The 23,515-nt window shown below is 41.6% G+C and overlaps 2 protein-coding genes across 3 annotated transcripts; one reads left to right on the top strand and one right to left on the bottom strand.

Moving 5' to 3' along the window:
* Nucleotides 1-609: 609 nt before the first annotated feature.
* Nucleotides 610-14,581, bottom strand: ca7 (carbonic anhydrase 7). The gene is made up of 7 exons (XM_021607114.3): nucleotides 14,375-14,581; nucleotides 13,524-13,721; nucleotides 7,584-7,702; nucleotides 5,767-5,862; nucleotides 4,879-4,941; nucleotides 4,558-4,713; nucleotides 610-2,250 (listed from the first exon to the last, which is right to left on the bottom strand). Exons 1-7 carry the CDS (start codon nucleotides 14,409-14,411, stop codon nucleotides 2,128-2,130), a joined length of 792 nt encoding a protein of 263 aa, XP_021462789.3. The 5' UTR covers nucleotides 14,412-14,581; the 3' UTR covers nucleotides 610-2,127.
* Nucleotides 14,480-21,875, top strand: LOC110526285 (NEDD8-activating enzyme E1 regulatory subunit). Of its 2 annotated transcripts, XM_021607112.3 has the most exons (20): nucleotides 14,480-15,206; nucleotides 15,695-15,798; nucleotides 15,915-15,975; nucleotides 16,089-16,119; nucleotides 16,213-16,284; nucleotides 16,584-16,663; nucleotides 17,879-17,988; nucleotides 18,120-18,229; nucleotides 18,347-18,409; nucleotides 18,504-18,567; nucleotides 18,709-18,800; nucleotides 18,941-19,000; nucleotides 19,113-19,246; nucleotides 19,584-19,659; nucleotides 19,866-19,905; nucleotides 20,127-20,213; nucleotides 20,325-20,417; nucleotides 20,557-20,671; nucleotides 20,883-20,932; nucleotides 21,056-21,875. In XM_021607112.3, the coding sequence occupies exons 1-20, from the start codon at nucleotides 15,157-15,159 to the stop codon at nucleotides 21,163-21,165; spliced, it is 1,602 nt and encodes a 533-aa protein (XP_021462787.1). In that variant the 5' UTR covers nucleotides 14,480-15,156; the 3' UTR covers nucleotides 21,166-21,875. The 2 variants fall into 2 exon arrangements, with proteins under 2 accessions (XP_021462787.1, XP_090094574.1); XM_090238448.1 differs by lacking the exon at nucleotides 16,089-16,119 and having other exon boundaries at nucleotides 15,045-15,206.
* The last annotated feature ends 1,640 nt before the right edge of the window (nucleotides 21,876-23,515 follow it).

Raw genomic sequence — 23,515 nt, 5'->3', positions numbered from 1 at the left:
GTACGTCTATGTAGATATACAATTTAAAAAAATATATATATATATATTTTTTAATCAGACGTTTTCAGCTACAACAATCATTTACAACATTGACGTCTACACTGTATTTCTGATCAATTATGTTATTTTAAAAATAGAAAAAAAAGCTTTTCTTTCAAAAACGAGGACATTTCTAAGTGACCCCAAACTTTTGAAGGGTAGTGTACATTTGTACCAGGATCAAGGTTCAATGCATACTGAAATTCCTCACACATCAATAGCTGTCAAGAAAATCAGTGACCATGTAAACTGTTGTGTTTACTGATTTCAGTGGACTGATTGAAATGTTTGAATCAGGAATGGACGGCAAAAACTATACATGTTGGGTTTAAAAGTAATCCACTGTAGTGCATTTTGTACTTGCATGGGGCTCATTAGGAACTGTTTCCAAACGCTTACTTCCCAGCTCTCTGTTAGACTACACAGTGGCAGCAGTGACTCATGTTTAGAGACTGCAGCAGTCACCATTGTGAGGACTAATTCTGGGAACCACACTTGAACTAGTCATAAACATACTTTTAAAAAGGTAATCTGTATACTCCACACAAGCATTTTAATGGCAACAAAGCGTTTGATAGATTTCCTTTAATCTCATCTTTTGTTTCTGAAACAGTACTGAATCAATCTAATATTATTGAAGAACTACAATTTACAAAACAATATCAATTGTTTGAAACAGATAGCTCAAGTGCCAGTTCCAAGGCTTAATTCCCATAGGTGGGACTAAGCAGAGGAGTGTCCCCCTACTAGTTTGTCCATATGGGTAAACGCCCACCTCTATCTATGGAACAGCATTATGTAAAACTACTCAAACACACAGAGGCCTGGCAGACTTTCATTAGGAATTACATAGTGTACCGAGGAGCAATGTCTCTTACAACTGTCGCTACAATGGGGATCTATTAATCATTATGACCTTCACTTACTGAGACCTTCCATTATCGTAAAAGAACTGGAGCGTCACCCTGCCTGCAACAACGTACCATACAGTAGTGTAGGAACCGACTGTAGGGAGGAGGCTGTTCTGTGGCACAGGAGAAATGAGCAGCACACAAAGACATGGACATGAACCCATTACAGAAGTGTCCCATTTCCATACAGAATGTACTGTGTGTGTACGCCCTCTCCTTCATTTCTCGAAAGTGGAACTGTTTTGACCCAACATGAACTCAATACTCTATTCAGCGCATGCTTGGCATCTTTAAAGCTGATGTACAGCTGAGAGTGCCCTAGTGCCATTCCATCAATCACTGGGCTGTCAGGGCACAGGGAAAGTACAGAGTAAACTCTTAATTTACAGTTCAGCAATTTAAATCCAATTCCACCTCCAGTTATGAGTGTTGGGTTAAAGGATCTATGGCAACTACTGTGGGACGATGTGGATCCAGCCCATCTAAATATGAATCAACATAGATTACCACCAAGAGGCAGTCAGGATTCAGACAACATGTTACAGAGCACTGGCATCATCTTCCATTGTTAGATAAGGTGTGGCTAAACCCTTGGGAAGAAGATATAGCACCTTGCATAGAAACAATAGCAGCCTAAACAACAGCAATCCACTGGGTGGACAGAAAATGGTGTGTGTACGTTTGTGCGCGTGTGTTTGGGGTGGAGGGGGATTGTTCATTGACTTAAATGCTTTTCACTACACCCATGAGGCCACGTTGACGTTTGTTTGAAAAAGGTACAATCAGATTTTTAAAAATAAAAGAAATCACTAGAGTTACATACATTATACTGTTTTCTGTCAAGGCAATGTCTGGATGGCTGTGTGAGCAATATCTTTCACTTCAGAAAAATGTTACAGATGACTACTATGTTTAAAAATAGAGAACTGTGCAGAGGGCACATAGTAGTCATTATGACTGTTTCAAACGTCGATATCTGCATTTGACATTCAATTAAAGTGCGGTTGAAAGTAATTGACCATTAGAGGGAGATGTGATGCTTCATACCCCTTGTTCTATATTCATCATCAGTAGTAAAACTATTCAAGGTTGAGAAGAAAGTCTATTCAGACATTCACTCTGACATATAATAGACCATATGTTAGGCTATGCTACCAGGAGGTTATTTGCAGTCAAGTTAGTCAAAGGATGCTAGCACCTTCCGGCCTTTCAGGGGTTGAGGGGGTCGGAAGTTGTTCTCCATGCGTTTCCTGTCCTCTTCCTCTTCTCCGTTGAAGAGCAGCATCCTGAACTTTCCCATCTGTGGAGAGATGTTTGGAAACAGACAGAAACACCTTATAGTCAGTCCCTGGCTGCCGTGTCTGAGGGAGGAAAAACACAATAGCCTCTTAAGTAAGAAAGACTTTTCCCTGCTGAGTATCTCCAAAGAATTTCACAATTAAAAAAAGGTCAAAACGTTTCCATCCATGACGTTAATCAGCTCCCAGGGATCAAAGGATTGTGCCCTGGAGTCCTACACGAAGGGCAGCGAAGGAGCAGGGAGGGAGCAGGCTCCCAGGCCCAGCACAGTCAGCCAGGCCAGGAACAGAAGTATGCAGACAGCATGCCGATGGGCCAAAGGTGACATTAATTACGTTTCCCAGTGCCATTGCAAAAAGGCTGAGAACACAAAACAGGGCCAGCTCAGGAGGGGTCCTGGAAGGCATGCAGTCACCTCCCTGGTAAACAGCTTGTTATAATGGCAGTGGTGTAAAGTACCAATGTAGAAATACTTTAAAGTCCTACTAATGTAGTTTTTTTGGGTATCTGTACTTTACTATTTATATTTTTTGACAACTTTTACTTCACTACATTCATAAAGGAAATCATGTATTTTTTACTCAATACATTTTCCTTGACACCCAAAAGTACCCGATGCTTAGCAGGACAGGAAAATAGTCAAATTCACACACTTATCAACAGAACATCCCTGGTCATCCATACTGCCACGCATGCTTCGTTTGTAAATTATGTCTGAAAGTTGGAGTGTGGAGTGTTTCCGTAAATTTTAAAAACAAGAAAATGGTGCCACCTGGTCTGCTTAATGTAAGGCATTTTTTTGTATTTATACTTTTACTTTCGATACGCAAGTATATTTTAAACAAAATACTTTTACACTTTTACTAAAGTAGTATTTTACTGGGTGACTGACTTTTACTTGAATCATTTTCTATTAAGGTATCTTTACTTTTACTCAAGTATGACAGTTGGGTACTTTTTCAACCCCTGTATAATGGAGCAGAGCTGGGCATGCACCCCGACTTCAAACAGTCTACTTCTCCACATCCATAACACAAGATCCCTAAAGCTGTAGCCTGCTTTCTTGATAAAAAAAACAAACAAGAAAAGACGAGATAATCTCTCAGAGTTAATAAATGGGTCTTCAATTAACCATTTAGCTATAGAAGACTGTGGTTTGAATTAATTAGAACTACAAGGCGTAAAGTAAATATTTTAAATTAATGAAATGGGTCTAATAGCCAATTCCACCATTAGAGTAGACAGACTCACCTCTTTTTTCAAGCTATATAAGCACATGCAAGGGATAATTTAGCCTACAGTCATTCGGAGAACATGCACTGCACAGCTACATGGTAAAGGATATCGATGTGTGCGTGACTGTCGAGAGCCCGGAGGGTAATGCCCACTGTTTGAACGGAGCTTAAGCTGTGACACCTGGATACACAAAGAGGTCTTTCACATCTAGGGTTCCCACTTGGATTTCAGCAGGCCATTGCTGCAGCCCGACTGAGTCCACACACACACACACACTCCTCTGGCATCCTCCAATCAAAGCCCTCCGTCTGGAGAAGCCATAGTAACATCATAGACGGTTCAAGGACAAACCCAGCTCACTCACTAACGGTCATAAAGACTTCACATCAATAAGCAACTATATTGATGTTTCAAATCATTAACCATTCACCATGAAAAGAGGAGAGAAATGAATTGGTCTATTGTCAAACAGAAACTGATAAGTAAAAGTATGCCAAGGTTCACTTTGATTGCTCACTCGCAACACTATGGCTACGTTTACACAGGCAGGCCAATTCTGATATTTTTTCACGAATTGGTCTTTTGCGCTATCAGATCTTTTCACACCAAATGTTTTCTAGAGCTGATCTGAAAATTTGTGATTGGTCAAAAGACCAATTAGTGGGAAAAAATATCACATTTGGGCTGCCTGTGTAAACGCAGCCATAGTATTGCAAGTGTGCCATCAAAGTGAACCTTGACATACTTTAACTGATCAATTTCAGTGGTTCAGAAGAATTCAACAGACACTCACACATAAATCAGTAAAAATCTCAGTGCATTTTTTTTTCTTGAACTTTTCTCTGGTGTTGATGGAGGAAGGGCAGAGGAAGGGCAGATGAAGGGCAGAAACCCACCATCAGGGCAGACGCCTGTCATTCAAATGGTTCATCATTTACATCATGGCAAACGCAGTGGTTCACTGTGGTTTCCCTAGGCAAAGACCCCACATTTCCATAAGCAGAGATATCTCCATATTGGTTAGGCCCAGGTAGCACTGATTCACCCCTACCCAGATGGTGAGGGCTCCCACCTGTTTCTCTGAGACTATGATTGGCTCCTTCAGAACGATCCAGGTGACACTCTCGTGAAGAGGGGGAGTGGTCAGGGAACCCGGGTATGTCCAGAAGTGGAGGCTGTTAGGTAGGAGGCACTTTGGATTGAAACCTTTGAAATCTGCAACGCTTCCCTGGGTGCAAATAGAACAAAGAATAGCATGACTAATATGGATTATGCTACACTTAAGATGAGTCTTTGATCAGAGTATCAACATTATCAAGCATATCTTTCAAATGCCCTGTTGAATCATTCTAGTCACTCATCAGGTGATTTGTTCTTTTGCATTATGACTTACCTTAAACTTCACCATGTATAAAGCATCTGTTAGCTTGTGTAAACCTCTGTGTTCATCTCCGATCTGTAAATAAAACACATTCCCTTTTTTTATCTCAACCTTCTAACAGTAGCCCAAACAGATTGTCATGAGAAAATACGATGCTTCCCATTAACATTCTAAATATACACACAGTAGATTATACACACATTGCCACAATCATATATTGATATGTTTTTTTGACCATCATGTACTGTATGCATACTTGGAGTGCACAAAACATTAGGAACACCTTCCTAATATTGAGTTGCACCCCCTTTTGCCTCCACTGCCATACCCCAGTCAAAGGCACTTAAATATTGTCTTGCCCTTCCACAGTCAATCGCACACATGCACAATCCATATCTCAATTGTATCAAGGCTTTAAAATCTTTCTTTAACCTGTCTCCTCTCCTTCATCTACACTGATTGAAGTGGATTTAACAAGTGACATCAATAAGGGATCATTGCTTTCACCTGGATTCACCTGGTCAGTCTCATGGAAAGAGCAGGTTTTCCTAATGTTTTCAGTGTCGACATCAATGTGTTATCAATAAGCTATATTTCATTAACACAAATTATATTTTTATTATTTAAATACATTTTCGATAAAAGTGCGCACCACATATTTCCCACATGGTCCTGGTATGATTGAACAATTTGCAACACAAACACGTGTGAAATGTTTGGTCCTCTCTGTTCAGACATAATATCATAACATGTTTTTACATTGTTCCTTCAGTGATTGCTGGTCTTCAGTCTAATCCCTGTTAAACAGTCCTGGTGAAGCAGAAAGAGATTCAATTCCAAAGCAATGTACTGGCTGACAGATGAACAGCTGCTGGCTGGTGCCGGGGGAGATCCTCTCACCTCTAAAAAGATGCCAAGGACAGCCAGGCCATCGGGGGCTGCCGCTGCCTCCCCAAATGTCTTGTACTTGTCTGCGTTCCAGTGCACCAGATGTAGCTGCATGAGGAAACAGGGAGGAGGGCCAGCAGGGTTAGGGACAAGCCTGAGACAAGCACCCACATTCAGGGAAACACTGCTTCTTTGTCTCAGGTACTAAACAAACCAGTTACCTAGTTACCTAGAGGTGAACCGAACCAGAGAAAGGAAAACTACTTCTTGGCAAATATAGATGCAGATGTACAACGCATTCAGAAAGTATTCAGACCCCTTGACTTAATCCACATTTTGTTATGTTACAGCATTACTCTAAAAAAAATATGTTTTTTAAATCCTCAATCTACACACAATACCCTATAATGACAAAGCACATTTTTACAAATGTATTAAAAATCTAAAAACAGAAATACCTTACTTATATAAATATTCAGACCCTTTGCTCGAGACTCGAAATTGAGCTCGGGTGCATCCTGTATCCATTGATCATCCTTGAGATGTGTCTACAACTTGATTAGAGTCCACCTGTGGTAAATTCAATCGATTGGACATGATTTTAAAAAGGCATACCTGTCTATAAGGTCCCACAGTTGACAGTGCATGTCAGAGCAAAAACCAAGCCATGAGGTCGAAGGAAGTGTCCGTAGAGCTCTAAGACAGGATTGTGTCGAGGCACAGATCTGGGGAAGGGTACCAAAACATTTATGCAGCATTGAAGGTCCCCAAGAACACAGTGGCCTTCGTCATTCTTAAATGGAAGAAGTTTGGAACCACCAAGACTCTTCCTAGAGCAGGTCACCCGGCCAAACTGACCAATCGGGGAAGAAGTGCCTTGGTCAGGGAGGTGACCAAGAACTTGATGGTTCAGAGTTTCTCTGTGGAGATGGGAGAACCTTCCAGAAGGACAACCATCTATGCAGCACTCCATCAATCAGGCCTTTATGGAAGAGTGGCCAGATGGCAGCCACTCCTCAGTAAAAAGGCACATGACAGCCCGCTTGGAGTTTGTCAAAAAGGCACCTAAAGGACTCTGACCATGAGAAACAACTCTTTGGCCTAAATGCAAAGCGTCACGTCTGGAGGAAACCTGGCACCAATCCCTACGGTGAAGCATGGTGGTGGCAGCATTATGCTGTGGGGATGTTTTTCAGCGGCAGGAACTGGGAGACTAGTCAGGATCGAGGGAAAGATGAACGGGGCAAAGTACAAAGAGATCCTTGATGAAAACCTGCTCCAGAGTGCTCAGGACCTCAGACTGGGGTGAAGGTTCACCTGCCAACAGGACAACGGCCCTAAGCACACAACTAAGATAATGCAGGAGTGGCTTCGGGACAAGAGAATGTCCTTGAGTGGCCCAGCCAGAGCCCGGACTTGAACCCGATCGAACATCTCGAGAGACCTGAAAACCTGACAGAGCTTGAGAGGATCTGCAGAGAAGAATGGGATAAACTCTCCAAATACTGGTGTGCCAAGCTTGTAGTGTCATACCCAAGAAGACCCAAGGCTGTAATCGCTGCCAAAGGCATTTCAAAGTACTGAGTAAAGGGTCTGAATACTTATGTAAATTTGATATTTACGTTTTTCTTATAAAATGTGCAAAAATTATTAAGAAATTGTGTGTAGATTGATGATTGTTTAAAAATATATATATATTTTAGAATAAGGCTGCAATGTAACAAAATGTGGAAAAAGTCAAGGGGTCTGAATACTTTCCGAATGTACAGTATGTCGGGGAACATTGGGTTACCTAGGCTCCGTCTGTGTGATTAGGGGGAAACACTCACCTCTGAAGCGTAGGTCTTCCCTGCGACAGTGTGCTCTGAGCCATGGCTGCCCTTCCCGCCCCAGTGGAAGTGGAACTGTTTCAGCCGGTAGGCGTTGTCAAGGGGGCCTGCCCTGATTACTGTCAGGGCAGAGGACACGAGAAATCAGTCAGCCACTGCCACGCCTCTATGCTCCTATGCCTCTTGTCTAGCATGGTACCACTGCAGAGCACAACACACTAGACAGGCAGGCAAGAACCACCACACACCAGGCCTGGAAGAGCACCTCAACATGGCAACTCCTGCCACTGCTCATTAAATCACTCTCACTAAAGCTGACAGACAGCAGACACTCTGACAGACACATACGGCACCTTGCCCCACAACCACACGGTTTACTACTCTTCCTAATAACTATCTACCTACAGTACTAGAGAGCATTTGGCTAAACAGGTACTGTATTAAAACAACTAGGTCCTCATGAAGGCCTTACTTTACCTGACATGAGACAAATGAGAGTACTTTCAGCCTGCACCCTGATATGCCTAGGATTTGTCCCATCACTAACTGATGTAATTGGAGTGGTGCTGGGGATAAGGTCCCTAGGAGAGACAGTGTCTGAGATGGGCTCTGTTAGTGACAGTGTTGGACAGTTTGTCGCTTTACTGAAGAGTTTCAGGGAGGCCAGGGCAGTAGGTGACAAATTCTGTCTGATACCACTGGAGCCAAGCACACACACACACACACACACTCTACTCATATAAACACACGACATCTTTATGATGGCAGATGAAGAGAATGCCAGAGAGCGGAGTGTCACAAGCTAGGTTTCCTTCCATCTAATTGGCAACAGATTTTTATGCTAATATTCTAAAATCATTTCCCGGCCAAACAGACTTAGTGTTTGTGATGACGTAGTGCACATAAAAAATTACTTTTGGGGGGGGGGGTTGGCCCTAGCCCTCACCCTTCGTTCCAACAGGTCCCAGATGTGCTCAATAGGACTGACATCCGGGCTGTTCGCTGGCCATGGCAGAACATTAACATTCCTGTCTTGCAGGAAATCACGCACAGAACGAGCCATATGGCTGGTGGCATTGTCATGCTGTAGGGTCATGTCAGCATGAGCCTACAGGAAAGGTACCACGAGGGAGGAGGATGTCTTCCCTGTAACGCACAGAGTTGAGATTGCCTGCAATGACAACAAGCTCAGTCCGATGATGCTGTGACACACTGCTTCAGAACATGACGGACCCTCCACCTCCAAATCGATCCAGAGTACAGGCCTTTGTGTAACGCTCATTCCTTCAATGATAAACGCGAATCCGACCATCACCCCTGGTGAGACAAAACCACGACTCGACGGTGGGTTAGTGCCCATAGGCAACATTGTTACCGGTGATGTCTTGTGAGGACCTGTCTTACAACAGGCCTACAAGCCCTCAGTCCAGCCTCCCTCAACCTATTGCGGACAGTCTGATCACTGATGGAGGGATTGTGCGTTCCTGGTGTAACTCGGGCTGTTGTTGTTGCCATCCTGTACCTGTCCCGCAGGTGTGATGTTCAGATGTACCGATCCTGTGCAGGTGTTGTTACACGTGGTCTCCCTGTAGCGCTGTCTTAGGCATCTCACAATCTCACAATACAGACATTGCAATTTATTGCCCTGGCCACATCTGCAGTCCTCATGCCTCCTTGCAGCATGCCTAAGGCACATTCACGCAGATGAGCAGGGACCCTGGGCATCTTTCTTTTGGTGTTTTAAAGTAGAAAAGTCAGTAGAAAGGCCTCTTTAGTGTCCTAAGTTTTCACAACTGAACTTAATTGCCTTCCGTCTGTAAGCTGTTCGTGTCTTAACAACCGTTCCAAAGGTGCATGTTCAATAATTGTTTATGGTTCATTGAACAAGCATGGGAAACAGTGTTTAAACCCTTTACAATGAAGATCTGTGATTTGTAATTTGGATTTTTACGAATTATCTTTGAAAGACAGGGTCCTGAAAAAGGGACATTTCTTTTTTCCTGGGAGAGATACAGTGCCTTGCGAAAGTATTCGGCCCCCTTGAACTTTGCGACCTTTTGCCACATTTCAGGCTTCAAACAAAGATATAAAACTGTATTTTTTTGTGAAGAATCAACAACAAGTGGGACACAATCATGAAGTGGAACGACATTTATTGGATATTTCAAACTTTTTTAACAAATTAAAAACTGAAAAATTGGGCGTGCAAAATTATTCAGCCCCTTTACTTTCAGTGCAGCAAACTCTCTCCAGAAGTTCAGTGAGGATCTCTGAATGATCCAATGTTGACCTAAATGACTAATGATGATAAGTACAATCCACCTGTGTGTAATCAAGTCTCCGTATAAATGCACCTGCACTGTGATAGTCTCAGAGGTCCGTTAAAAGCGCAGAGAGCATCATGAAGAACAAGGAACACACCAGGCAGGTCCGAGATACTGTTGTGAAGAAGTTTAAAGCCGGATTTGGATACAAAAAGATTTCCCAAGCTTTAAACATCCCAAGGAGCACTGTGCAAGCGATAATATTGAAATGGAAGGATTATCAGACCACTGCAAATCTACCAAGACCTGGCCGTCCCTCTAAACTTTCAGCTCATACAAGTAGAAGACTGATCAGAGATGCAGCCAAGAGGCCCATGATCACTCTGGATGAAATGCAGAGATCTACAACTGAGGTGGGAGACTCTGTCCATAGGACAACAATCAGTCGTATATTGCACAAATCTGGCCTTTATGGAAGAGTGGCAAGAAGAAAGCCATTTCTTAAAGATATCCATAAAAAGTGTTGTTTAAAGTTTGCCACAAGCCACCTGGGAGACACACCAAACATGTGGAAGAAGGTGCTCTGGTCAGATGAAACCATAATTGAACTTTTTGGCAACAATGCAAAACGTTATGTTTGGCGTAAAAGCAACACAGCTGAACACACCATCCCCACTGTCAAACATGGTGGTGGCAGCATCATGGTTTGGGCCTGCTTTTCTTCAGCAGGGACAGGGAAGATGGTTAAAATTGATGGGAAGATGGATGGAGCCAAATACAGGACCATTCTGGAAGAAAACCTGATGGAGTCTGCAAAAGACCTGAGACTGGGACGGAGATTTGTCTTCCAACAAGACAATGATCCAAAACATAAAGCAAAATCTACAATGGAATGGTTCAAAAATAAACATATCCAGGTGTTAGAATGGCCAAGTCAAAGTCCAGACCTGAATCCAATCGAGAATCTGTGGAAAGAACTGAAAACTGCTGTTCACAAATGCTCTCCATCCAACCTCACTGAGCTCGAGCTGTTTTGCAAGGAGGAATGGGAAAAAATGTCAGTCCTTCGATGTGCAAAACTGATAGAGACATACCCCAAGCGACTTACAGCTGTAATCGCAGCAAAAGGTGGCGCTACAAAGTATTAACTTAAGGGGGCTGAATCATTTTGCACGCCCAATTTTTCAGTTTTTGATTTGTTAAAAAAGTTTGAAATAATCCAATAAATGTCGTTCCACTTCATGATTGTGTCCCACTTGTTGTTGATTCTTCACAAAAAAAATACAGTTTTATATCTTTATGTTTGAAGCCTGAAATGTGGCAAAAGGTCGCAAAGTTCAAGGGGGCCGAATACTTTCGCAAGGCACTGTATATTTATAAATATATATATATATATTTTTTTTACACACTTATTTTGCTATGTCAGTGTGCATTTGTTGTCATACTGGTGGCGGTTATTAAAATGAAATAAGTAAATTATTTGATGAGTTCATAAATTATTTAGGCTATTTTCTCTTGAACCTTATGGTCTATCTACTAGAAATGCATGGACAATATGGAGACCGATATATATATATACACATTTTTAAAATATTAATGTAAAAGTTACCAAAAGTTACAATAGATTGGCCTATTTTTCTGTTATTTACCAAAACGACCTTCTTGCCCTTTGTGCTGTTGTCTGTGCCCAATAATGTGCGTACCATGTTGTGTTGCTATCATGTTGCGTTGTCATGTGTTGCTGCCATGCTGTTGTTGTCTTAGGTCTCTATGCAGTGTTGTGGTGTCTCTCATCGTGATGTGTGTTTTGTCCTATATTTTTATTTTGTTTTTTTTAATTTCATCAGTAGCCTAATAAACTGCATGCTTTCCTGAGTTGTAGTGGGAGGACCACACAACATAATATATGCGTGACTCCAAGTTTGCTTCGATAGGATGGTTTCTAGATCAATATTTGCACAAAGATATTTCCGCCATTTCTCGCATAATACATTTGACCTACAAACAAAGATCACACCATGTCAAATGGACAAATTGTTTGTTGACATTTATAAAAAAATAATAATAATTTCCATGCGTCAAATAATTCATCCGCATGAAATGGTTGGGCGGATAAGAATGGCACCTTGGTAATGTGTGCTTTAGAGCATGTTCATACGTTTCCTGAGGTAATGATACACTAGGCATGTACACACATGTACAAAAAGGTACACACACACACAGGCGAGAGGACACAACCACAAAAGGGAAACAGGACAAAATGGGCATGCCTAGGTGATGAAACTTCTAATCAGCTCCTGATGGTGAAAGTATAGGGAAGCCTATCCATCGTAAGACCATGTCATGCAGAGTGGAACTTCTTTGTTTGGTTTCTGTACATTTGTTTTTCATAGTGATCTGCACCTTAGCCAAACAGCCGCACTTTTTTGAGACAGAAAACAAAAATCAGTTGTGGCTTGTATTTTCCTTTTGAGGGAGGGCCTTTTTCAAATGAAATGGATTTGTCACATGCTTCGTAAACAACTGGTGTAGACTAACAGTGAAATGCTTACTTACGGGCCTTTCCAAACAATGTAGAGAGAGAAAACAAACAGAACAATAATAAGGAAAAAATACACAAGTAACAATAAGTTGGCTATATACACAGGGTACGAGTACCAAGTTGATGTGCAGGGGTACGAAATCACTGAGGTAGAACGCCTTTTTGTTAAGATCGAACACCTTTTTGTTGTACAGTAGGTGTTCAGTTACCACTTTTCAAAATACAAGCCCCAACTTATTTGGTTGTCATTCTATTCAAACCGTTGTTTCCCATGACCTATTCATGCCACAGAAGCAAAGTGTCTCTCCCCATTTCTTATTTGTCTATGACTTTGTTAACTTCGACTGTCAGTTTAAAAACAGATGTGACACAACCATGAAGATTACCTGATGTGGTCAGATGTCTGCTCTGGCAGACAGACACTCCTACAGTTAAATACTGGCTTCACTATATCCACCAAAACACATCTCACTGAATCATACCGTCCAGTAGGAGTGGCCTTAATGATATACAAATGTAGGTGGTCTATCCATCAACCACATTTTGATGGTGGCTGTGAAGGAGTATGCAAATCCAAAACATATTTTGAATGGATAATATTTAACATTTGAGGTTTCCTGGCAGTAAAAGTAAATGCTTTGTCATTTAGGCTTCCACAATCTACTTCACTGCTCAGAATGGACGAAGGTAGAGCATCTGTTGTCACTGAACTTTAAATTGATCTGCATATGTAGGTAGGATTGATTGGTATAGGTAGGACTGCAGCCACTAAACACGTGTCACATGTGCATGCAAGGGTGGTGGTTATAGCATGATAGTACTACTACACAGTACCCGTAACATAATGGTGTCCCCTTACCAATACAGTGGTTGTGTTGGCTAATGTCAAAGTCATGAGTGATAAAGGTGCCCAGAAACAACCACCCACCAGAGTGATATACAGTGATAAATACCTCCTGGGCTGGGTGACTTTCACACTCAGTCAAAGTTGAAGGGTCGATGATCGAATCTGAAACAATACTGTAACTCAATATTGCTTGTATTTATGTCCGCATTTTCTCTGTGAGAGAGGATTTCCACTCAGGGATGATTATATGGTCTTCAAAGGATCTCTTCATCCTCTTTTGCTGTTACCTGTTTTGTCATCGGTGTCATCAAACTCTACGGTCACAGAGTGGCCGTTGTTGCAGATGTTGATTGAGTTGCAGTGGTCGTAGGAGACGAATATGGGAGGCAGGCTGGCATCGTATACAGTGTCCTCAGGAACTATGTCTATGGGAGACTGGCGATTGCCCTGGGCGATGGGGTAGTCTTTGTGCCATGCATCTGGACCTTAGAAACAAAGACGGTCAGAGCTGGACATGACATTATGTAAAGAAAGGAGATAAGATCCATTAATTCACCATTTTATAAAAACTGAAGAAAGCCACGACATTCTCAATTTCACACCAGGACATAACATTTTAGGTTGCTGCATCAATCAACACACTGATCATAGGCCCCAATACCTTAACAATACTGATAGACTCCTAGAATTCAAAGACTTGCTAAAACCTGCTTGTTGAATAGATGGCTAAATAAGGTGGCATGCAGGTTAAGTATAATTGGGCTAATCTCGTAGAGTTACTGTTTCTCTCAACGTTAGCACTATTGTCTGAGAATGTCAATGCGAGATCCCCACCCAGAACGCAGTAAACCAGAATAAATACATATATTTTTTAAATTAGCCAATCAGTCACCTGTCGATTCTTAATAAAAGGTCCGATGCAGACATAGTTCAAAACATGGATGTGATTATAGACTATTGCCAATAGAAACGTATTTAATCAAATATGCATTCAGTCTTGCAGAGACAAATGCAGTCTTTCCCGAATGCCTGTCACTCGCAGCGCATGAGCGTCCCCAAACAAGGTCAACGCTGCGATACGGTGTGTTCTACAGTAGCTTACATAGTGATGCTCTCCCAGGTTGGTAGGTTTACTTACCATCCTGCTCTCCGTATCCCCAGTGATGCCCTGTCATTGCGAGGATTCCGCTTAGATTCACCTTATCTATATGCTGACTGACTCTCGACTCACAGCCCAGACGGTACGAAATGATGGGATAAATGGCGTGCCGAAAATGAAGTGCTGGTGTGTGAGCAGTGTTGATGAAGACTGGGAGTGGAGGTTGGGAAGGATGATCAGGTGGCGACGAATGGCAATCGTAATGATACTTTCTTGCCACGCCCCCTTTTCAATTACCTCGCTTGATTTCTGTTTATTGTACTTCAAAACATCTAAAGAAAGACCTCTCATTTATGATAATTAGACCTATTACAGCAGCCAATTAAGATACACTTTCCTCTGAACTAACGAAATAACATGTATCACAACATGTTTTTAATGATAATGCATGGCACATATTTCAATGGGTATAGTGTTGTTTTGCTTTTCCAGCTTAAACCCATAACTAATATTTATGATTATATAACCAATATTTAAAAAGTCGCATCTAAAAGAACACATCACATCTTACTATAATATGTAATTCAAAATTCAAATTCCTTGATTAGTCTGAACGGGTGATGCAACTGTGGCAGAATTAATTAATTACATTTTGCGCAAGTTTGAATCGATTGAATGTTCACTACTACTCCCTCTGGTGGTCAACTGTAGTTAAATCGAAAGTGCAGCTTTGAATTTACAACTGCGTTCAATCACTTGTCTCTCTATCGAATCATCGAATGAAGCTATCAAATTAACCGGTGGGGTTCTCCAAGCGGACCATGGCAGTTACTAAAGCTTCTAAAGACCAGAAATACGATAGACAATTGAGGTATGTAAAGCTAGAAATTATGTGAAAATTATACAGTTATTTGTTAAACCTAAATCGTTGCATGAGTTAGACATATCTCCACTGACAAATTGCAGCTAGTTAACGTAGTTATGCTAGCAAGCCCGTAACGTTAACTGACTTATTATTGATAGTGTATTCTCTTGGCCTAACGTTAACTATGCCAACCAACCAGCATGCTTTAAAAGTATTATAGCTAGCTACTGTAGCTAGTCTTCATTGACATGCTAGTTAGCTGTCCTGTTACAGTCAGTGGTTAGCTGTCTGCTATAGCTTCTAGCCACCTAATTTACTTTCAACAACACCAGCCAGAATTGGTGTCGTTCATTGACTGAATCTCAAAAAGGTTCCTTGTTCTCGTCTATGTACCATACCAGATGAGATGTGATAATAGCTCAATAACAAGGCATTGAAGATGACAAGGAGATTGGCAACATGCCGGTGTTATGATGGCCTGTACTCCATTTCAGATTGTGGGGAGACCATGGCCAAGAAGAACTTGAAAATGCACACGTATGCCTGATCAATTCCACAGCATCTGGGACTGAAATACTCAAGAACCTTGTGCTTCCAGGTAAATATTTCAATATTTGATACTAGAAAAGACCGATGACCAGGAGTGGGAAAACACTGCTCTAATGGAATGCATGAGTAGGCTAGCCTTCCTAAGCTAGTTGCTCTCTTCATCAGGCATTGGAGCGTTCACTATTGTAGATGGACACACAGTCTCCGGGGAAGACGTCGGAAATAAGTAAGAACGTGATAGGCCTATTGTTTATCATCTCATTGAAGCGATTTTGATCTTAATCTTAAAATGTTTTATACAATATACTGTCTTTATCTTTAACTTCCTTTTCTACTCAGCTTTTTTCTGAGCAACAACAGCATAGGAAGGGTAAACGATTATGCTATTCTACTCTATCAATATCTTAGCTCTACCTGTATGCAGTATGTCATAACAAGTCTTTTGGGATGGTGTGTTTTCCAGAACCGAGCCCAGGCTGCCACAGAGCTGCTACAGGAGCTGAACACTGATGTATCTGGCAACTTTGTGGAGGAGGTTTGTGTTTTCAACTATGAGCAGTAGATCAGTTCTTCCTGAAGAGGGCTGTCACAGCTTTCCCTGCACAGATCCTCAGGGTATAGCGGTAGATCTGTGTTAAATCCGATCAAGGTGTAGATTTACTATGACGCTGCACTGGTTGACTAGCCATTGATGGGTCTCATTTCCCGCAAAGTGCACTTCTTTATCTGAATGTATTGATTGCTGAGTGTTATAAAACAAGCAGAGCACTTATAGTAGATCAGTCTTGTTTGTCAAACTCTTATTGTGATCTGGTATTTTATTTTCCATTATAGAGCCCTGAAAAGCTCTTGGACAACGACCCAGAGTTCTTCCACAGATTTACCCTGGTGATTGGTGTCCAGCTGCCTGAAAGGTGCTATTCATCCTCTTATTCTTACACATTTATTTATGGACATACACCACTGTTCAAAAGTTTTGGGGTCACTTAGAAATGTCCTTATTCTTGAAAGAAAAGTACATGTTTCATCCATTAAAATTGATCAGAAATACAGTATAGATGTTGTAAATGACTATTGTAGCTGGAAACGGCAGATTTTTTTATGGAATATTTACATAGACGTACAGAGGCCCATCATCAGCAACCATCAGTCCTGTGTTCCAATGGCATGTTGTGTTAGCTAATCCAAGTTTATCATTTTAAAAGGCTAATTGATCATTAGAAAACCCTTTTGCAATTATGTTAGCACAGCTGAAAACTGTTGTCCTGATTTAAAGAAGCAATAAAACTGGCCATCTTTAGACTAGTTGAGTATCTGGAGCATCAGCATTTGTGGGTTCGATTACAGGCTCAAAATGGCCAGAAACAGAGACCTTTCTTCCGTAACTCGTCAGTCTATTCTTGTTCTGAGAAATGAAGGCTATTCCATGTGAGAAATTTCCAAGAAACTGAAGATCTCGTCCAACGCTGTGTACTACTCCCTTCACAGAACAGCGCAAACTCTGTCTAACCAGAATAGAAAGAAGAGTGCTAGGCCTCGTTGCGCAACTGAGCAAGAGGACAAGTACATTGGCGTGTCTAGTTTGAGAAACATGCCTCACAGGTCCTCAACTGGAAGCTTAATTAAATAGTACCCACAAAACACCAGTCTCAACGTCAACAGTGAAGAGGCGACTCCGGGATGCTGGCCTTCTAGGCAGAGTTCCTCTATCCAGTCTCTGTGTTATTTTGGCCATCTTAATCTGTTATTTTTATTGGCCAGGCTTAGATATGGCTTTTTCTTTGCAACTCTGCCTAGAAGGCCAGCATCCCGGAGTCGCCTCTTCACTGTTGACGTTGAGACTGGTGTTTTGCGGGTACTATTTAATGAATAGTACAGTAGTCATTTACAACTTTAACAATGTCTACACTGTATTTCTGATCAATTTGATATTATCTTAATGGACAAAATGTGATATTCTTTCAATAACAAGGACATTTCTAAGTGACCCCAAACTTTTGAACGGTAGTGTATATTTCAAATGAAGTGTTTTTATTTGGTATTTGTGATAGTCTTACAAAGTAACATCAAATATATATATTTTTAAACATTCTCTTGTCATGTAAATGATTTTGTTTTTATTTTCACAGCACGTGTTTGAGACTGGGGTCAGTGTTGTGGAATGCAAACATACCTTTCCTGGTGTGTAGAACGTATGGCCTCGTCGGTTACATGAGGCTAGTAGTGAAGGAGCACACAGGTATGGTCAACTCTTGTGAGTCACGCATGTATTGCTGTATCTGTAGTAATGGTGACAAGCACTCAAGGTCAGTGTTCTCTTGCAGTAAATCGAAGACACTCAAACAAGCTGTTTGCAATCACTCCCTCTAGTGATTGAGTCTCATCCAGACAATGCCTTGGAGGACCTGAGGCTTGACCAACCTTTTGCAGAGCTCAAGAACCACATCCAGTCCTACGACTTGGAGGGAATGGGGAAGAAGGTGTGTTTGGGTGTTTTTTTTTGTGTTTTCTTTTTAGGCCACTGTTGTGTTTTGTATTTTAGTTGTAATTTTGTCCTCACTGGTTCATGTATTTTCTTACGCTCTTGTGTTATGCAGGATCACAGTCATACACCATGGATCATCATTGTTGCCAAATACCTAGAAAAGTGGTTCAGTGAGGTAATACTTCTGTGACCAACAACCAAAGGCAGATTCTACAGCAACCTATGATGTGCAAGAGAGCTGAAAATTGAATACATCTTTTTTTGTCTAGCACAATTTTCAGTTCCCGAAGAACTACAAAGAGAAGGAGGCCTTCAAACAGCTTATACGGCAAGGTATTTCATTTCACAGATTTTTCTTGTCTTCATTTGTATTTTTACATTTTCACAGAATTTTAGTTGTCTACAGACACTATCTTATCCAGATTATGCCTGACTGTATATGGTTTGTGTTCTCATGATACTTGGTTTCTTTAGGAATCCTGAAGAGTGAGAAGGGAACTCCTGAGGATGAGGAGAACTTTGAGGAGGCCATCAAGAACGTCAACACAGCCCTTAACCCCACCAAGGTGGCTCTTCTCATACCGCACCCCTAAACCCCCTCACTCCTTTCAGCCGTATTATGTTAATCCGTGCTGCTGGTTGCACGAGATCACTGGAAGTTGCTACTCTTGTCAACTTTGCTAACTCCACTCTCACCTCTCTGTAGATTTCAAGTGGCGTTGACGACATATTCAATGGAGAGCAATGCAATGACATTACATCACAGGTGAATCTAAATATGACACGTCTACTCGGGCCTTGATCGAAGCATCCTGTGAATGATTTATTTGTAGGTTTAATGCATGACTGGTTGTTCTGTCTTTCTCTGCTTTACGCAGACTCCAGCCTTCTGGGTGATGACGCGAGCAGTGAGGGAGTTTGTGCACAACGACGGTGGCGGAAACCTACCTGTGCGTGGCTCCATTCCAGACATGATTGCGGACTCAGAGAAATTCATCAACCTCCAGAATATGTAGGTAGTGATAATTATATTATTAATTTATATGGCAAGCAGCCAGCCGCCGGTTTAATTAAAAAGTCAGTTGCTGTATGAGTTAATTGCGAGCACAGCTCAATGCTTGTAATGTGGGGCATATCAAGGAGAGGACAGTCATTGTATAATAAACCATAAACCAATGTCCATAGCTAAATGGTAGAATTGTATGTGCCAAACCATATGACGCTGCGATTTCCACTGTTGTTTACGATTTCCTGTGCCTTAACCTTATTTCCCGAACACAAGGTATGCTTTGTGCTGGCATGATCATCATAGTCCTGGCCTGGGCATTAATGCAGGCATATGTTTTCAGTTATAGAGAGAAGGCAATGCAAGATGCTTCCGTCGTGTCTAAGCATGTGGAGTCTCTCCTGCAGTCTGTTGGAAAGGTATGTGAAACTTTATTCTGTAGTGTCAGGGATATTTAATCTCATGCAATGTCAAAATGCATAGTAACTCTCCTGCAGTAGTACTTGTGCAGCAGTAGGGCTGTGTAAGGATCAACATTTTATTACCTTTGATAGATTGTAAAAAGGTTTGATTTCTGATATTATCTAGTTAATTGGATTGACTTCTGTCTTTTCTCTTGCTAAAGCCCTCAGAGAGCATATCTGAGCAGGACATCAAACTATTCTGTGAGTATTCCGACAAGTACACACACAACCATAATGTGAACAGGACACGTAATATGGCAGGAATGTAAATTGAATACTCTAACTCATTTAACAGTAACTCAAAGCGTCATGTCAGTCAGGTGTTGTTTGTCATACAGTAGTGTGGCTGCACTTTGATGAACCCATGATGAAAGGGAACACTGCAGTAGGTTGAGCCCTGTGCTGTGTGTTTCGGTCTGCAGGTAAGAACGCTGCCTTCCTGAGGGTGGTGCGCTGCAGGTCTCTGGCTGAAGAATACAGCGTGGAGACGGTCAATAAAGATGCGATCAGTAAGTTCAACACCGTACAGACGCCCACCTTGACTTGGCCTATTCTGTTTTTGAGTCCCTTTGATTTTGTGTGTTGGTAGTGTGTACTAAGATTCTGTTCTCTCTCCTCAGCCTCCTGCATGGACAGTGCAGATGGGGAGATGGTGTTGTACCTTATGTTGCGCTCTGTGGACCGTTTCTATCAGCAGCATTCCCGCTACCCAGGTACGGCTAGGCTGGCGTAGTTCTGCCCCCAACACAACTGTGTCACTCACAACCTGGCACACAGCGTAACTAAACTGTGTTCCGCAATGTTAAACTGCCCATCTCCAGATATGTGATATGTTCTTCCTCCTTTTTGAAGGTGTCTACAATTATCAAGTAGAAGAAGACATTAGCAAGTTGAAGCTGTGTGTGAACAGCCTTCTGCAGGAGTACAGCCTGAACGTCAATGTGAAAGATGACTACATCCACGAGTTGTATGTATTGTGCATAGTGTCCAGTCAAATGTTCTCTGCAGAGAGAATGGTCATTTTACAGCCCACTGCAAAACCTCCCTACAGTTTTTGTGTTTATATTTGTAATTTCGCCAGAATATTTCCATTAACTGTAAAATGGGTATGAGGTTATCATCAAGGAGAGGAACATGATTAAATAATCTACATGTCATTTCACTTTGCTCTTCGACAGCTGTCGCTATGGTGCTTCTGAGCCACACACAGTGGCATCCTTTTTGGGAGGTGAGTTCTACAGGACTTGGATCCTATTATGGTCTAGTATCCTCGTGCTATATTTGTTATGGGATAAACATTTTGTTTACTTGGAGTTGGTCCAAATGTACCGTTTTCAATGTGTTTCCTTAGGATCTGCTGCACAAGAGGCCATCAAAATCATCACTCGTCAGTTTGTTCCCTTCAACAATACATTCATCTACAATGCCATGTCCCAGACAACTGCCACGTTTCAGCTGTAGAAAAATCTATTTTCCTCCTTAATGACATGCACTTAACCCCTCTGTAAATTATATGAATGGAATGTTGCAGCGCAGTAGCAGTGATAACTGAACGTTTGTGTAGTTGGAACACTTTGTTCATACTGTATGTTTCCACCAATTATTATTATGTTGTGGCTGAAAGAAAGAGGAAGTTCTGATGGACTGTTTCCGATTACTTTTCAATGTTTGTGTTCTGGCTGGTTTATTCTCACACATTAAGTGTTGTACCTATTAGTACATTTGAATAATTTACCAGCCAAATTCGAACCATTCAAGAAATGTCCCAGGGTTTGAATGATTTCCTCTGAAGATATCCTGCACTGAACAGACAAGGAAGTTTGAGGTAAATGCATGTGGTGTACCTGTACATTAGGTACCCAAGGAACTCTGATTGTGCTCCAACATCTTGCGCCCTGATGGGCAACAGTCTGGACATGGTACTTTACATGGCCAGCAGTAGGGGTCACATTGTCCTGTCCAAATCAAAATGAGCTGACTATCATGTGAGCTTCATGATGAACAAGCAAAATTGCCACCCTAATTTGCCCAAAGTTGACTGATTGGGCACAATTCCCAAGACATTGGCCTGATGGTGGAAAAAAATGTGTTACCTTTTCCTGTTGACTGGTAGAATAACCCCAACATGACACAATCGTCTCTATATGCAAAACAATAAAAAATCCTCTTAAGAGCTGTGTAATATGTTGTTTTGGTTCCTTCCCCAGTTCAGATTATAGAGCATTGGTGGAGTGGTGTTTGTCACAAAATGCAGTGTGTGTTCTGTGGTGAGCAGGCACTCTGCTGACTACACACTTGGAGCAGAAACTCATCATAAAGATTTCTTGGGAGTATGGCTGTTTCCTCCCCCCAATTAATAAACAATGCTCTGTATTTTGTTGCAGCACATAAATTCCTGCGTAGTTCATTTATATATATATATTTATATAATCCCATTCTGATTACATTCAGTAGAGGGTGATATTTCCCATGTCGGTGGGAAGAGCATGTTAACGGTAGGCACACTCATACGATCATTGTGTTGAGTGAATAATTCCCGAATTCTGACTATATAGCACCCACTGTACCAGACAACATTAGCTACAAAATGTTAATGAGAAGCCTGCCTAAACCAGTTATGTTGTTTAGTCACTATGTTCTTGTTCAATGTCCCAGTCTCTGGAAACATTGGTGCTGCTCGGTAACATTGAGAACAATTATGACCACTTCATTGCTTACATCTGATTTGTGTTGCAGCCAGCCAGGGACCAATAACAAGAGAGTTGGTATACTGAAGGCCACTGTTACATAACTGTGGGCTGCTTTTGAATATGTGTTGGTTGGTTGCTTAGAGAGGGCACTGACATGTTCTTCATTTGTTGTGTTTTGCCTGCAGGATTTAACTGAGTGGAAATTTGCCCCTGGTAGATTTTTTTCCCCCTTGTAAGACCCCCGCCTCCTTCCTGAGAAGGACGGTGCAGATCACGGTGTTCGAGTGGCCTGCCAAAATGTACTTTGGCCATTTCCCAAACAGAAAGTTTAATCTTCTAAGATTATTCTGTTTGGAATGCCAGTTTTATTTAACCAGCCCTGAATCTAATCTACACACAGTTGGGGTTGGACTGCATGGGCTCTGGGCAGGAAGCTCCTCTCTCGGCTAAGGATATTTATTTTACTGTTGCAATTTTATCACATCTCTTGATCTGAGTCGCTAATCATCTGGCCCTTAAGGCCATGTGTCTCAACTACAAACCTGATTTTATCTCAGCCGGTTTCATGTCACCTGGCAATCTTCCTCGAGCTACGCAGCTAGGCTTTATAATCTGCTTAGCCTCTGATGTGATGTCTCTCCGGCAGTTTATTTCTCTTCAAGGACCTATTTCCCAGCTGAGAACATCAGTCAAACCTATCGGGTGTGCCCATGGTTTGTCCAGTGCTCTGCACAGCTGTGTCAACACGCCAGCATGACGGTGGAGAACATTTCAAACATACAGAGATGGCTTCAATTACCTTAAATGCTCATTGTGCAGCCTTTGTCTCACTGTATCAGGGCCCGCCAGTTGCTAGTGTCTTGCTAGATAGTCGCATAAGGCTGCACTATTGTGACAGTCTGTACTAATGATAACAGACATACTGGAAAATAAACACAGACATGATCCGTTTACAAGATGGTCTTATTGTGTACATTTGAAGTCAGAAGTTTACATACACTTAGGTTGGAGTCCTTAACTTGTTTTTCAACCACTCCACAAATGTCTTGTTAATAAACTATAGTTCTGGCAAATTGGTTAGGACATTACTTTGTGTATGACACAAGGAATTTTCCAACAAT

The sequence above is a fragment of the Oncorhynchus mykiss genome, chromosome 6 (genome assembly GCF_057628025.1).
Source record: "Oncorhynchus mykiss isolate SJ-2025 chromosome 6, ASM5762802v1, whole genome shotgun sequence".
In the NCBI taxonomy this organism is placed as follows: domain Eukaryota; kingdom Metazoa; phylum Chordata; class Actinopteri; order Salmoniformes; family Salmonidae; genus Oncorhynchus; species Oncorhynchus mykiss.
This window is presented reverse-complemented; position numbering and strand designations above follow the sequence as displayed.